General features: G+C 41.5%; 1 protein-coding gene across 7 annotated transcripts in view; it reads left to right on the plus strand.

Moving 5' to 3' along the window:
• The window catches only part of TLN2 (talin 2), a 142,992-nt gene that overhangs the window by 95,910 nt on the left and 31,089 nt on the right, over nucleotides 1-15,993 (plus strand). For all 7 annotated transcript variants that reach the window (XM_041468778.1, XM_041468777.1, XM_041468776.1 and 4 more), the window contains 12 exons: nucleotides 2,570-2,663; nucleotides 5,506-5,595; nucleotides 6,723-6,845; nucleotides 8,090-8,233; nucleotides 8,409-8,570; nucleotides 9,634-9,774; nucleotides 10,896-11,077; nucleotides 11,493-11,625; nucleotides 13,066-13,167; nucleotides 13,921-14,091; nucleotides 14,688-14,834; nucleotides 15,690-15,791. In XM_041468778.1, the coding sequence (XP_041324712.1) occupies nucleotides 2,570-2,663; nucleotides 5,506-5,595; nucleotides 6,723-6,845; nucleotides 8,090-8,233; nucleotides 8,409-8,570; nucleotides 9,634-9,774; nucleotides 10,896-11,077; nucleotides 11,493-11,625; nucleotides 13,066-13,167; nucleotides 13,921-14,091; nucleotides 14,688-14,834; nucleotides 15,690-15,791 (1,591 nt within the window). The remainder of the gene's footprint in view (nucleotides 1-2,569; nucleotides 2,664-5,505; nucleotides 5,596-6,722; nucleotides 6,846-8,089; nucleotides 8,234-8,408; nucleotides 8,571-9,633; nucleotides 9,775-10,895; nucleotides 11,078-11,492; nucleotides 11,626-13,065; nucleotides 13,168-13,920; nucleotides 14,092-14,687; nucleotides 14,835-15,689; nucleotides 15,792-15,993) is intronic.

Below are 15,993 nucleotides of genomic sequence, written 5' to 3' on the forward strand. Positions count from 1 at the left end.
CTGTTTAAATGGAAGTAGGCCAGAGGAGAGTTGCTTATGTTGGAGTAGTTCCTCAACTGGTATAACTTGTTACCCTTGGAAATAGGAACCAGCATTTGAAGACTTGGCCTGGTTTTTGAAAGGAACCAGTGTACTTTATTTACTGTTTTCTCACCATCTGTGTTCTGACAAGGCAATAGCTAACATTAAGCTTCTCAATCCCTGAAAGAAAAGAAATTGAATAATACTCTTAGATGAAATGTGCTTAAAAAGCGTAGGTACCTGTCGCTAACAGTGTGCATGTGTGTATGATCAGGAATGCCTGGAAGGGTTAGATGCTACCTTTCTGCAGTGGAGCATACCCTTACTTAAGGATTATAAATCCACTCCCTGAGTAAAGGGCTTCCTTAAGAACTTACTTTACTTTGTCGTATTTTGTTTAAAAAGAAAATGACAAATGTCTCCCTGGGAATAAATAACATCTATGAAAATTATAGATAACCAAAGACAGGCTGCTTAAAAGTGAAGGAGTCACATGAGATTTTGTTACTGCTCCAGATTTGTGCTTTAGGCTTGGAGCATTCCTGATTGGAGTGTAGAGGAATTTCACCCCAGTGAAACCAGGTAGTTGTAAGTTCCTGCCAGGTTGGTATTCCCTCTGTGGAAGCATGTGATAGAAAAAGGGAGGTGAGCCAGGTCAAGCCTTTAGCTGTTCTGTGTGTGTGCGTGTGTGAGACCTTACACAGACACCACACACCTGTGGGAAGTCAATACTGCACCAGTTCTCAGTTTGTGTTTAAGGTGCTAAGGAGACACTGTATTTCCCTTCTTAGATCCTCTGTTCTGGCTTGTGACAAGCTTGCCAGGGCTCTCTTCTCTTTCCCTGCTATGATACAGTCAGGGTCAAATATTTTTACTTTCTCTCTGATGAAAATGAAAGAAGAGGCACAGCTTCCTTATTATAAGATAGCTTTTCTTCTCATTTTTCTCTCATCATCTATGGTACTGTGATTAGTCTGGGGGTTTTGCTGGGTTTGTTTTGCTTTCTTCCCCATTTGCACCAGCTGTAAGAGACACCAGCTTTTTCAGTAGTCTTGTCTTCCTTGTGGAGGCGTTTTTCTTGACCACCTCTGGCAGGACTGCAGCCCTGGCTGAGTTCCCTGCAGGGTCCAAGTATTTGTGTGTTGTATTTGATGAAAACAGATGTGGCCTTTAGAGTCCTAGCAGTCCTCTTCCACTCTGGAATTGGTGTTTGATGGGCCACCTTCCTGGTTCTGCTGTGTCCAGATGGTTTTCAGAGAAATGTTTGTACACTGGATGGATTCCTGGGAGAGGTACCTTGTGTGTAATAATGATATTTGTGAGACATGTGGCCTCCTCTGGAAAGCTGATAATTCTCTCTCTTCAATTGCTGATATTCTCTGAGTCAGTATGAATTCTCTCAGATTAAAATCAACAGCAGACAAAATCTTTTTGTGTGAAGTTTCTCTGGGAGTGAACAGAACTTTCAATTTTTGTCATATATTCCTGTGTCTGTATGCAATGATTATTTTGTGATGCATAGAAATCAGTGATGTTCAGCAGGTGAACACCAGGTCCTCCACAAGGACACCAAAGCTGCTGAAAAGGGTAGGAGTCTCAGTTAAACAAGTATGTTTATTAGTTTCCATTCTTTTTGCCCTGGAATTTAACATAAACATGTTAAATATAATAAGCACATTGTTTCCTTTTGTAACAGTAGGATACCATCCAGCCAGGTAATCATGTTATTGATAACTTATCAAGTGCCTGTTTTCTGAAAGGGAAAGTAGTGCAAATGCCATTCAGTTTCCAAGGCCAGAGAGAAGCATCTTCTCCATGCACTCCAATTTCACTGATTTTCTCTTCTAGATGCCACTTTCCTGGGTTTTTAGTCATGAGTCTGAAATGAATGTAGTTATAATGAGTTTTGCCTATTATCAGAGCATTCATCAGAAAGACAGACTGTGACTGTTGTATGTCAGGTTCAGCCTGTGTCCAAGAACTGTGAACTCCCATAGGAACATAATGCCTTTGCATAACTTGTTCTCTGTGGATATAAACCTATGGGAGAATATCAGTTATTGGTTAAAGAGAAAAAAGACTGATTCACTAAGAGACTATAGACATATATAGCAGGATTGTGTGTATTACAGTATGTCAGACAAGACACAAGACTTGGCTAGAGAAAGATAAATGACATTTACTTTACATTCCACCATTGTTTTCCATACCAGACACTTGTTTCTGGATCCTTTAGGGCTTCTGGGGTAGAAGTTGAGAAATTATTCAGTTAATGTCAGACCTGGAGAAGTGCTGAAATACCTTTTAGCAGATACACTATGTCACTGTGCCAATGTAATATGTTGACCTTGGCCTGCTGCCAGATGTTGTTCTGTCCTTTGTCACCAGTGTTTTCCCAGAGGTGCCACCAGTTTGGCTGCTGGGCTCAGCAGTGTAGTAGATTATCCAAGTGTTATATCTTTATGCAGGATACATTTAATGACAAAAGTTTTACTGAGAGGAATAGTTCAATTTTAAAATCCACCTTTTTTCCTCCTACTCTCCCCAGAGCTGTGACTGAGAGTATAAACCAGCTCATCACACTGTGCACCCAACAAGCTCCCGGGCAGAAGGAATGTGATAATGCACTCAGAGAACTGGAGGTATATTTCAAAAGTTCCTATAAATAAAAATAGACCCTTGTAAATGTCTGTTTTCCTTGTATTCTGTGTCTGAATAGCTCCTGTTACTGTCTTCTCACTTTATCTGTGGCAGGGGTTTTAACTGTGCACAAGGTGAGCATGGAACCCATGTAAACATCTTGTAGGTTTGGCCAGGATGAAATTTGCTACCCTGTCCCCATCTCCTCTGTCCTGCCCTCCAAAGATACACTTTAGTCCCTATTATTCACACTTACTGTTACTTAAGGAAGAATCATGACAAGGTGGACATTTCTACTACCATCAGTGCACTGGAGGGAGCTGCAATATCTTGGTTTTTCCACTTGCAAGGTGTTGTTGCTGACGTCCCGCTTTAGGATGTGTTTGCAATCTTCTGCCTTGACCTTTCTTAGTGTAGACTTTTAATGCCTTGTTTCTGCCTTCCCTGTCAAACTGATACAATGGGTGTGTCAATACAGGCTCTTGCAAGACACCTTCTTTGTCCTGAGTGAAAGGTTTGGCTGGCTAAATAATGGGTCAGCTGAAAGACCTCCACTGATCACAGACAGGGCCACTTTCAGTAGTAGGAAATAATATTTTAATTTAAACTAGATATTTGTTGTTTACTGTCAAGGTCAAAACATCAAGGGGTGACTGGCCTGTGTCAAGAGCATAAAATACCATTAAACTTTTTATTTCTAGCTCTTAGTATCATAAGGATACAAAAGCCATTCCAGGATATTGTGAGTTTTCTTAATATGCAAGTCCACAGTTATCATCCCAAAATGTTATAGGAGATCCCCTAGGAGCCACTTTGCCCTCCTGAATTTTTAGCTTCCTAAGTGTTCTCTCCTTGGTCACAGGGAGTGGCAGCAAATCCAAAGGATAGAAACCAGGAAATCAGGCTGTAATGTGAAGGAGCAAGCAGGGGGAATGAAGTGCTGTTCCTCAGGACTTCCTGAAACACTAATAGGGAGAGATGGGTGAAATGGCAGGGATGTGAAAGGTGAGAATTTCCAGCTGATAAACCATGGAAAACTGAGAGCTTAGAGAAGAAATGTAGGGCAGAACAGCCTTAAAAGCCCTTGCAGAGGGTTCTGTGCCAATAGCACAGAATGGCACATGCTGCCATGGATTGTCAGCAGGGCCAGCAAAGGGCAGAAGGAACATCTATGGCATCTTGAACTTCCCAGAGAGAGTGAGTTAGTGAGAAAAGCCTGGATATATGGAATTAGATTAATTTCTGGGAAAAGGGAAACCAAGGTAAAAGCAAACAGTCCTGAAATCAGACTGGAGGCTCATATCAAAGTGACTGGAGAAACCAATGAAATTTTAGAAGTCTTAATTTTTAAATTCTCTTTACAGTGATTAAACTTTTGCTTTTTCCCTTCATTGCCTGAAGTCATCACACACTATTCCTAATCTTTCCTGGGCTTCTTAACTACTAAAAATCCTTGTTTCTGTAGGAAGAATGTGTATCAGCATGGATTTTATACTGTCAGTAGTCTCTGTGGCCTACTTTGAAGACACTGGAAAACTGTTTTTAGAGAGGACCTTATTGTCTAACCTTCCATGAGGTAGCTAAACTTGCCCAGAATTGCAGCTGAAAAGAGTACCATGGTTGTTGCAGTAATTGCCAATGTATGATAGTGAGAAGTTTGTCCTGGCTTGTGTTTTGCCATTCTGTCCCTTATATGCTGAAGGCCTCTGTCCCCAAAGCAGTGTAAGTGCTGTAGGAACCTGGTTTGTTTTTCAAGTAGTTATTTAATAGAGCACAACATGAAGAGATGCTGCAATGTTAGTGAGAACTGACAGACAGAGACAACTGGAAATTGCTTTCTAGACACCTCATCTTCACCTTCTTCTCTTTTTTAATTGCTGTAAAGCTTTAAGACAAACGTTTACAAAGCAACAGCTGAGCTGTTAAAAGTACTCTAGGTGTCTCAGTAATATCTTAAAGTTAGAAGCTGTGTTATCAGAAAAGTCCAAGTGTTTAAAATCATGCCTTGATTTCCTTTAGGTGGAAAGGAAATGTCAGATACAGCTGCTAGTATCTTTCTCTGCTTAATTGATTTCACTTTCATCAGAAGGATTGCAAGTCTTTTCAGCATGATATTTGGCAGTAAAATAGTGTTCCTTAAGACTTGAAAAAAGGTGTGCTACAGATATTTCTATGTATAAAAGAATTAGCCTCCTGCATTTTGCAGCCTTTTACAAGTTCTGTTATCTAAGAGCATTCATTTTTCTCAATGAGTATGCGACTGATTGTCACATTGTTATATTCAGGACTCAGAATCATCTCAAAAAAAGAAATTAAACCCAACTATATGTAGTTTCCTGACAGAAAATCTTTCTGTGTTGTGGGAATCTGTTGACACTGTAAGAGGCAGACAGGTGGTGGATGTGTACTCAGTTCAGTAACCCTTTGTGTTTCCAGACAGTGCTCAACAAATGGCAACTGTTTTTCTTATCACTTCTTTAAATCTGTTTATGAAATTTAAAATAGTACTGAAAACATGTGTTACACTGTTAACACCTGACAGAAAACCAGATTGCCTCATGTCAAGCTGAGCACCTCTGACCATATATCACTCATCACAAACACGAGGTAAACCTGAACTTCCAAGGGATTGGTGGTGCACAAACATGGAGTTCCCACAGCTCAGTTCCCGTCGGGTGCGGTTTCCTGCATGGCACACCCTCAGGGCATGTGTAGCTTTGGCTGCTTGCTGGAGACAAACATGTAAAATTACACTGGGATAAGCAGAATAGGCATGATGGTCTGTGTTCTTCTCAGCTCAGTGTTTCAGACTCTGTCAATAATCAGTTTCTTTCATTATTTCAGACAGTTAAGGGAATGCTGGATAACCCAAATGAACCTGTGAGCGATCTCTCGTATTTTGATTGTATTGAGGGCGTAATGGAAAACTCAAAGGTAACTCCTTTTTCCCACCTTTGTGTCAGTTATAACATGTGTTTGGATTTTCAAAAGTTTCCACATGCATATTGAATGTTAGAGGTGCAGTCAGTGTTTATAGCTAAAATGTCTGCCACACTCCTTGCTAAACTCTGCCTGAGATAGGTCTGTTACAAGTAATTGCAGGTTTTGGTCACTTAGAAGGTGCATTGCCTCAGTAAGAAGTTTTTAATTAAGTGACTGGTACACAATGCTCTGAAAGCTTCTCCTCTCTCCTTTCCTCTCTTTGACATGCACTAGACAGCATGTCATACTTTGGGGTGCTGTATTTTGACTACAGCTGTTAGAACAGCCCAAAGCATGAATGGGAGGGCTGGGCAATGAAATCCCATTTACTGTTCTGTGCAGAGCAGCTTTGCCAAATGTCTGAGCAGTCCAGACGCCCCACCACATCAGAAAACCTGTGGGAAACCTCTTCAGTTACTTTTAATCAAACCGTGCTGTACATCTTCCTTTGAAGCTGGCTTTTGTGTCCTTATTTGATTTGTTGGAATTGTCTCATATTCCTTCTCTAAAAGAAAGAGAAAGTACCTTATGGGTGTGTGTACCATCTTGCATCTAATGCTGTACTGCAGTCAGAGTTCATTTTGAATTTTAAAGCCATGTGAACTGAATTCAGTGGGGCATAATGTGGGAATTCATGTGCATTCTGACACTGAGATGGTTCCAGAAGTCTAGGTGCAGTTTCATTCCCACTGAGCTTCAGTGAGTTTGGTTACAAAGATGATCCTGTAGGTGTCAACAGCATCTGCAGGACTGTCATGCAGTCTGCATGAAATGCACCTGGTGCCAGCTTAGCTGTGATGACTAATGGGTGACAGCAAAATTACTGAGGGGTAATTCTGTACCCTCTTAGTGATTTGAGCTGCAGTAGTTCTTCTGTTCCCTGTCAATCCAATGTCAGTGTGCATGCCTGAGCCCTCACACCACGCAGAGGAACGTGCCCAGTTTAGAGAAGTCTAAAATTCTGAAGCTAAGTCCAGGGGGTTTGTGGGCCAAAATTGGTTTCAAGCCAGCAATTGCTTGCCTCCAAGTGGTAGGAAAGCACATTTGGAAGATAACTTTGTTTTTTTTTAATTTCTGAGGTTCTTGGAGAATCAATGGCAGGCATTTCCCAGAATGCAAAAACTGGGGATCTTCTAGTCTTTGGAGAATGTGTTGGAGTTGCATCCAAGGCTCTTTGTGGCCTCACAGAGGCAGCAGCCCAGGTAAGAGACTGAAGGATGTAAAGCAATTGAGTTTTTATTTTTTAGCAAGCTCATGTTCTAGATTTGTAGATCTGAAATTCACTTCCCTGTGGGCAAGCAAGTGATGACTTTGTTTTACACAGTGTGTTCTGTGTATAATACAGAAATTGCACAAACTGCAGGAGGAGCAGAGTGCAATAACATGAGTGTTTTCTAAGGAAGGGAAATGCCATCTAGAAGAAAGCTTTGCTGAGGATAAAGCAAAGCTGCAGCATATGGAATTCAGGTCTGCAGCTCAAGCTCAGAACTATTATATCATAGAGAATTGCACAAAAAAGCCACAGTTAAAAGTAATGTATCAATTTCTAGTTTGTAGAAGTTCTTAAGGAGCACTACAAATTTCAGCCATTGTAACTGAGAAGAAACCTGTTTCAGCTGTTCAGATACTTCTGGAATAACCAAAATTCTAAATTCGGGTCTGATCTCTGTGGTTCACTGATCTGACAACTGAGTGAACTATAAAGAGCTGATACAGTCACCTTGGTGAAGGATTTGGCTGTGGGGGATTGTGCTCTGCATCTGAGTACCTCTTCTTGATTTCCCCAAATGTGTAATGCCTTGGTATGGACTAAATCTCCTCCACATCTAACTCTGAGATGTTACTTACTGGCATATTTAGGTGACAGATAATTCTATCTGTAAGAGATATGAGGAATCTTCAGATATGATTGTGACAGTTCAGTTAAGTTGTGGTTGTTGAGAGGCATGGAACTTATAACTGAGAGGAGGTAAGGTTGGCCATCAGACACTTTGGGCTGCAGTGAGACCAGCAGCTGCAGGCCTGATGGGACCTGCACTCAGCAGAAGTGCCTTTGCTGGATTGCTTTTATAGTCTTGACAAAAACCTCCACTGCCTCCAACTGTGGCTAATACACTAAATATTTGCCAGCACCTGTAATCTTTAAAGCTCTCTCCACTGGCTGTGCAAGTGACAAGCCATGTTTTCAGGGATAGCAGTTGTCTAAACAGTGGACTATTAGTTTTGTTTCATCTAATTAAATTTCTCAAGTGTAAGGGTATATTTTCTTGGTTTCAGTGGATTCTGGAGATGTATTGCTAAAAACAAATGGTAATTGTATTTCGCAGTATGATTTCTGAATAATCTCTGACCACCATGTGCTATGACATATGGCCAGCTTACCAGAGATCCTAGACAGAATTAGCATGATTTATTAGGATTGTTTTCTTCTTTTCCCCATTTGTAGGCTGCTTACCTGGTCGGTATCTCAGACCCAAACAGCCAGGCTGGTCAGCAGGGCCTCGTTGACCCGATTCAGTTTGCCCGTGCCAACCAAGCGATCCAGATGGCTTGCCAGAACCTGGTGGATCCAGCGAGCAGCCCATCCCAGGTGACTGCAGGGAGACATCCCTCCTGGGACACGGGACTTCGCTTTGTTCCTGGCCAGTCCAAGGAGTTTTGCTTTGACTCTGCTGCCTGGATTTGGATGCTGACGTTGCAGAGCTGCAGTGTGGTTGCTGTCCCACCCCTCTGACGTTGTGCCTGTTCTGTGCTGGTTTTTACAGGTCTTATCAGCTGCCACCATCGTGGCCAAGCACACGTCTGCTCTGTGCAACGCTTGTCGCATTGCTTCATCAAAAACAGCAAATCCTGTTGCCAAGAGACACTTTGTGCAATCTGCCAAGGAAGTTGCAAACAGCACTGCTAACCTGGTTAAAACTATCAAGGTACAAATGCTGCTTAGTTGTGCTTTCTTCTTCCTTTGTGATTTAGAGTGTTTTCTCATTTGGTTTTTTCCCCCCTGTTGATACAAAATCAGAACAGTTAGAAGTATCTTTTTATATTCCTGTTAAAAATCACTAATTAAATTTTTGAAGATCTGAACTGGAAAAACGTGTTCAGTGGTGCAACTGCTGAATTCAAATTGAAAAAAACGGGGTAGTTTTAATATTAGGAGAGGCAGCTAGCCCATCCAATGTGAGACCCTCAGGATTGATGTATTTAATGAGCTTGCACCATAAGAATCATCTGCAAGCAACTGAATGTGAAGGTTTTTAATGGTGTTAAGTTCCCCAGTATATGGAGATTTTTGGAGCTGTTTCTGAAAGCTTTACTTTATCAACAGAAAAAAAAAGGAAATAAATAAAATGAGAACCAAACAGAAGTAATTTATGTTGCTAGTAGTCTCCTGTTAATAGTTGCCTTTTATTTTCCAGATTCCTTCCAATTTGTAGGGGATAGGTTTTTTCATACAAGCAGAAGTAATACTTATGAAGCTGTGGAGAATTCACAATTCTGAACCCTTCTGGAAGCCATTAACTGATCTAATCTGATTTCATTAGCTGAAATGTTTATTCTGAGATTGTGAGAGAGATCAATTGACTTGGCTGAAAATGAGAGCAATACATTACTCATTTGCTTAAAACAGAAATAACTAAAAATTTTCAAAATCAGTCTATAGGAAACAGCCATGTTGACAAACCACAAAAAGGTGGGAGTTGGCCCCTTCCACCCTTTGGAGTGTGAGGTCCTGGGACACGAGAGAGACTTGAGAGACTCAGAGTGCAATGACAGAAAACCTGCAGCAGTTTAAATTTAGGGTCAGTAACCAGCTGAGGAAGCAAACACACTCCTGAAAAATCACGTTCTTTGCATCAATCTTTTTTGGGAAGGAGCTTTCAAATATCATCAACATGCAGTGGTTTAAAACTAGGAAGACTTGAGCCATCTTCTTTCCATTTTGCTAAAGAAACTCGTTCAGACAGAGCTCAATCCCGATTTCATTTCCAGGCGCTGGATGGAGATTTCTCGGAGGAGAACCGCAACAAGTGCAGAATTGCCACTGCACCGCTAATAGAGGCTGTGGAAAATTTGACAGCATTTGCTTCAAACCCAGAATTTGTCAGCATCCCAGCACAGATCAGCACTGAGGTAAGGCAGGATACTGCATTTCCATCCTCCAAAAGCTGAAAATGTTGAATTAATCACATGTTGGGAGAGAGTGAGTGTAAAGAGCCCAAGGTATTTCCTTGGATTTCTGGGCGTTCACAGGGCATTCTGCTGTGTTGTGTTTAACCTCTGACCTTGACTTTGTTACCAGTAGGATGCAGTTTGGCTACAGTAGGTGCTGCAAGTCTACTGTTAGCAAAGCCATACAGGACAGGTGATTTGCATATTTTAGTAGCTGGGTCCTTACATGCAATACAATTGTAAATATCCTTTATTTTCCCTCAAGAGCAGTTTTAACAAGTGGAACCTAGTTAGTTCTGACAAGAATTAAAGGGATGTTGCTGTATTTTTTCCTTTTTTACCACAAGTTCTCCATCCTCAAACTTGTAAATACAGCAGAGTAGAATGTTAAGAGACTAATAAAGGATTCGTTGGGTTTGGGTTTTTTCCTCAGGGAAAAGAGATAAAAAAGCAAACCCCTCAAGCTCTGTAAAAGCTTTGGAGTAGAGGTCAAGTGTTGTTACTGGCCCTCCAAGGGCTGCTTCCAGCTTTTGTCAGGCTCTGATCCAGATGGCAGTATCAGATGATGCAGTAGCTGTTGCAGTCTTACAGCTGTGGGGCTGTAACTGAAATCTAAATGTGTCCTCCAGGTCTGTGGTACCTGGGTTTATCAGATTATAAAATAAAATAGATACACAGATGATAACCCAGTCAAGAGTCATCAGTCATCACTTGGAGTTAGTAGTCTGACTGGGGAAGGGGCACATCTGTTGATGACAACAATTTTTGTGACAAAGTGTATTTTCAATGATATTTCTGTAGTCTGCAACTAGACTAGTCATTGTTTCTCATTTCTCAGCTGGAAAATGCCCTTTTTAACTTGAGACATGTTTCTTAAGTATGTTTTGAAGAAAGCTGTTGAACTGATTATTTTTGTTCTATTTCTGTGCTGACTATCTGTGAATATAATAATAGTACAATGGAGGAGATTATAATTCCATTTTAATGCTGTTAATTAAATAGACTTTTAGGAGCAGAAAGTGTGGATGAACTCGAATAATAATTCAAATGTTCTTTCTGTTCTTATACCATCCTGACCACAGGGATCACAAGCACAGGAGCCAATTCTGATTTCTGCTAGGACCATGTTGGAGAGCTCATCTTTATTGATCAAAACTGCCCGTTCTCTGGCTATCAATCCCAAAGACCCTCCCACATGGTCTGTACTAGCAGGGCATTCTCATACAGTCTCAGATTCTATCAAGAGTCTTATTACCTCTATCAGGTATGTCTTTTGTAGTAATTGAGCAACTGTTCATAAAGAAAAATGCCATATGGCCATTAGCACTGTGCTATTTTTCACTGATGGAAATTGCTCTGTGATGCACAATATCTCCGCTGTTACACTGGGTGTTTAATCATAATTGATGACTGCAGCACCCTGCAGCAAAGGGCTGTGTTTGTGTTCTGTTCTCCTTCTCTGGTTCAACCCCCAATTCACTCTAAGGTAAATGTAATGAAGAATGCTGTGGAAAATGAACATTAGCTAATATTACCTCCATATAGATCATGTACCAACATGCAATATGTGGGAAATAGCTTCTTTTTTTCCTTTTATTTTTTTTAAAGTGCTTCTGTGTGCATTCAGGAAAGACCCTGCTCCTTGCCACTGTGCTCAGTGGAGTGTCTCTGTCTTGCAGGGACAAGGCTCCAGGGCAGCGAGAATGTGATTTCTCCATCGATGGCATCAACAGGTGCATCAGGGACATCGAGCAGGCCTCGCTCGCTGCTGTGAGCCAGAGCCTGGCCACCAGGGATGACATCTCCGTGGAGGTGAGGCAGAGAGCACGGGCACAAACAGAGGAGTGCTGGACACCCTGCTGCTCAATCACAGCACAATCCACTGCCAGTGAGGGGAGACGTGTCCTTACAGGGGTCTTGCTAGGCGAAGTCATACACAGACAAAAGTATATCACTTCTTCAAAGATCCCAAAATCACCAGGGAGTAGTAGGGGTGAAAGTAGTTATTTTTTACTGCCACCCATATATCACTGACTTCCTATGATGCTATGACAGACTGATTGAGTTTTTGTGGTGCCTTGCCATGTGGAAGCCAGGATCAGTTTGTGAAGATTCTTAATAAATTTGTTTCAGAAGTTGGTCTATTAGTAGAAGTCCAATGACATAAATGTCAATGTTCTTTTTTCTTAATGCCTAGTTTGTCCTTTAGTAAGTGAAATTTGAAGTTGTTGTTGATATGTTCACTTTAAGAAAGCTTCCTTCTCTGCCCTCTTCAGTGTCTCAGCTCACGTTGAGATTCTCATCTTGGTATTTACGTCTTTTCATTCTATTGCTTCTTGAAATGACATATTTATTGGATTGGTTTCCTCGGGCTGTAACACTGCATATTAGAAACATGTCAGACCAAATGAAGCTGTGCACAAGAAGTCATTGCAGGAAATGTTATCATTCATTTTATTTGAAATGAAGTTATTGTGTTCACCATGTTGAACTGAAGTAAATGTTACCAAAAATGGCAGTTATAAAGCAGTAAAAGAATGTAACAAAGGGCAAAAATAATTTTTTTTCTCTTGCCTATTATGAGAGTGACCTTAATCCTGATGGCTGCCAAGACATCAAGTGCCTCTGAATTAAAAGCCAGTATTTATGTCTTGACCAAGCCACTAATATGCTTCTAATATGTTTACTCCTGTCCTGCAGATTGTGTTCAGGAAGTCACTCCTCATCTCTGTCCTTCTGAGATGTGACATTTTTCCTTTGCCAGTGTACTTGTCCCACTTGCTTCAAAGTCTGAGGCCAAATTTTTGTTCTTGCATTGTATTTTCTGCTTTGAAAAATGTTTCTTCACACTTAAATCAGTGCTCCTGACAATTTTCTGATTGGTACAGTGATACTAAATCTTTATCAGGGCAAAAATAGCTTGGGAGTTGTCAGGGGGGCCCTTAATCACATTGCAGTGAGAAAGAACACCTAGCCCTGAGTTTGCTAGTGTCAGCACTCTCTCCCCAGATCTGTCATATAAACTTAAGAGGAGCAGGCCCATCTCAGGGTTGCTGTTGTTGAAAGAGGATAAGGGAGAAGAAATGAGCCAGTATGTGAGAAAAACTAGCAGTGTGGATTTCTGCACTCTGCCACAGCAGGTCACTTGAACAGCTTTGAGGATGTTGGCTGGTCCAAGGGTGATTGTCAAGCGTGGTATAACTGGATGAGAGAACAGCTGTGATAGCAACTGACAATTTCTCTTTCCTTTAGGCTCTACAGGAGCAGCTGACGTCAGTTGTACAGGAAATTGGCCACCTCATTGATCCCATAGCCACCGCAGCTCGGGGAGAGGCAGCTCAGCTGGGGCACAAGGTACTGTGCTGCCATGACAAAGGCATTTGAAATCTTGGACAGCTGAATGTTAGGGAAGACCCCAATTTCATAGCAGTTTCTCTTCCTGTGGGAGAGCAGAAGAATACATTTGTAATGAGAAAAAAAAATGGAATTTTCAAATACTCAGAGCCAAGACCAAATAAAACTTTTTACATTTTGGGCCAGAGGGAAGAGATTCTTATTGAGGTTTTTGGTTAGGGGCTTTGTGTAAATGTCTCTCTCTCCTCTGTTAAGTGGCATGTAAGTAGAGTCGAAGTCATGCTTGTAGGATGTCTGTCCCAAAAAACAAATGTTAAAATGCACATACCAAAAGCATATTTACCATGGTTATTGCAAGAGTTAGAAGTTTCTCAAATAGCAAGTTCTTATCCTGTATATTCTTGAAAGTAAAAACTGCAGTGGCAACAAAGATTGAGAGGCTCCTGCCTTGCCCAGAGGAGATGTTTTTCAGGGATGCTCTTGAACAGCACATGGCTCCTGTGACAGTCTTGAACATGTAACCTCAAGGGACCATGTGTTTCTGGAGGAGGAGACGTGTGGCTTTGCAGAGGAGTTTGGCAATGAGGGGAGACACAATCCCTGGGCACATGATCCAAACCCAGTGCCGTACAGTGCAGGAGCATTGTGCTCCTTGAGCTAACCCACATCCCAATGGTAAGCAGGGAATTGTTTTCTCTGTTTCACCTGAGAGGTGTGGTTAATGGCTTTCTGGGGTTGTTCTGGCTTTCTTAGGTAACACAGCTGGCAAGTTACTTCGAGCCCCTTGTTTTAGCTGCAGTTGGTGTGGCATCCAAGACACTGAATCATCAGCAACAGATGACCATTTTGGACCAGAGCAAGACTCTAGCAGAATCTGCCTTACAGATACTGTATGCTGCCAAAGAAGGGGGAGGAAACCCCAAGGTAAGGTGGTTGTGTGGCATTAAGGGTGAGAGAGGAAGGCAAGTATGGCAGAAAACCCAGCACATATCTGCTGTACAGTTAAGGGATATGTTTGCAGTCAAAGTGCCAGTGGCAGCTCTCCTGGTGTCTCCTGAGAGTGGAAACATTTCTCCAAGACAGGATTCCAGTCTTCTCACAGCACTGTGTCAGGGGACACAAAGGGTATGGCAGCAGCTATCTAGGCTCTCTTAGAGAAAGTACATGGTTAAAAAGCAGGGCTTGTCTGGCCCAATGGGATGGGAACCCTTGGCAGGAAAGAGCAGCATTACACAGCCGTTCGTAACTCGGGTGCGATTTGTGCCTCACAGAGAGCCGCTGTCTTTAGAGGACATTTAAAAAGACTGCAAAAGGCACCTGAGGCTGAAAGTGTTGTGTGCCACAGCTCCTTGTAAGATAACAAGTTTTGTTCTGGCTGCTTTGCTGCAGTGTTTTACTTGTCATCTTTGCCCAGAAGTGCTAATTTCAGTGCCTTTACTGTTTTAATTTCTGATTCACACGTTGTTTTGCAGAGAGAACATCCTCTGACTATCTCAGTTCTCTCATTCTGTGTCCTCCAGGCATCTCACACTCACGATGCCATCACTGAGGCTGCACAGCTGATGAAGGAGGCTGTGGATGACATCATGGTCACTTTAAATGAAGCTGCAAGTGAAGTTGGCATGGTTGGAGGTATGGTAGACTCAATTGCAGAGGCAATGACCAAGGTGAGCATAGAAATAAACCTCTTTCTCACTTTGTGTTTGAAAGCTGATCCACATCGCAGAGCTTTGGACAAACTGGTGCTGATTTAGTGGTCAGTTATGAAATGTTGTCACTGGAAACATGAAGATTATTTGATTTTGCATATTGTAAAATAAAACTGATGTGGGCCATGGTGGTCACGTTTACAGCCTACATGGTGCCTGTCAATAGAATTCCTACAAAATAGTTTGCTCAGTAATATTCTGGCATTTAACTATCATCTTAGGTAAGCGACTTCTTATGTTTGCTTCCTTTTTTTCCCCTTATCTTTCATGTTAGTCTCTTAAATGAACAGCAGGCCAACCTTGAAGCAAGTTACTTGCAAGAGAAGATTATGTCAAAACCTGAAATGCTGTGCTTTGTAATGCATTCTCCTGAAGATGCATAGTTGCAAAGTGTACATAAGTTAAATCCAAATATTTGGCTCTTCCTATCCTGACTTAAAGATTTGAAGACTTTAGCACATAAAGAAATGTTACATTATCTTCTGTCATGAACATTTTGGCCTGTAACTATTGCACCTTCCTTTCTCTATTAGCTGAGAAGAGCAGGTTGTTTGATCTTGCATGAGAAGCAAACCTCATGCTCAAAAACTGCACTTTGCCCTGTATATTCTCTGCATCTTCCATGCTCATAACCTGGGCTCAAGTATTTGCTGAGCTTCTTTGCACACATCCTGGTACAGTATTTTCACTTGTGTATCTTGAGAGAGGAGATCACAGAATTGAATATATAATAACATTTTACTGTAAAGTTGCCTGTAAAGTATGCTGTTTATTGTGACTTTTTAATGCCATGGTTATCCCTCTGTCTTGCAGCTGGATGAAGGTACACCTCCAGATCCAAAAGGAACTTTTGTTGATTATCAGACCACTGTGGTGAAATATTCTAAAGCCATTGCTGTTACAGCACAGGAAATGGTAAGAATTTACCTTAACAGGGTCCAAACTCTGTGTACATAAGGAACATGGAATTATTTGCACAGTGTTGAGACTCTTGATCATCAAAATTTCAATAATCTTATCTCTTTTGGGGTAATGGAGCAAAAGGAGTGATGATCTTGTTGATTTGACTCTTGGATCTTAGTGGTGTAATCATGCAGGGATCCTCTACAGGAGGAGC

The sequence above is a fragment of the Pyrgilauda ruficollis genome, unplaced genomic scaffold (assembly GCF_017590135.1).
Source record: "Pyrgilauda ruficollis isolate IOZ18807 unplaced genomic scaffold, ASM1759013v1 scaffold23, whole genome shotgun sequence".
NCBI classification, from domain to species: Eukaryota; Metazoa; Chordata; class Aves; order Passeriformes; family Passeridae; genus Pyrgilauda; species Pyrgilauda ruficollis.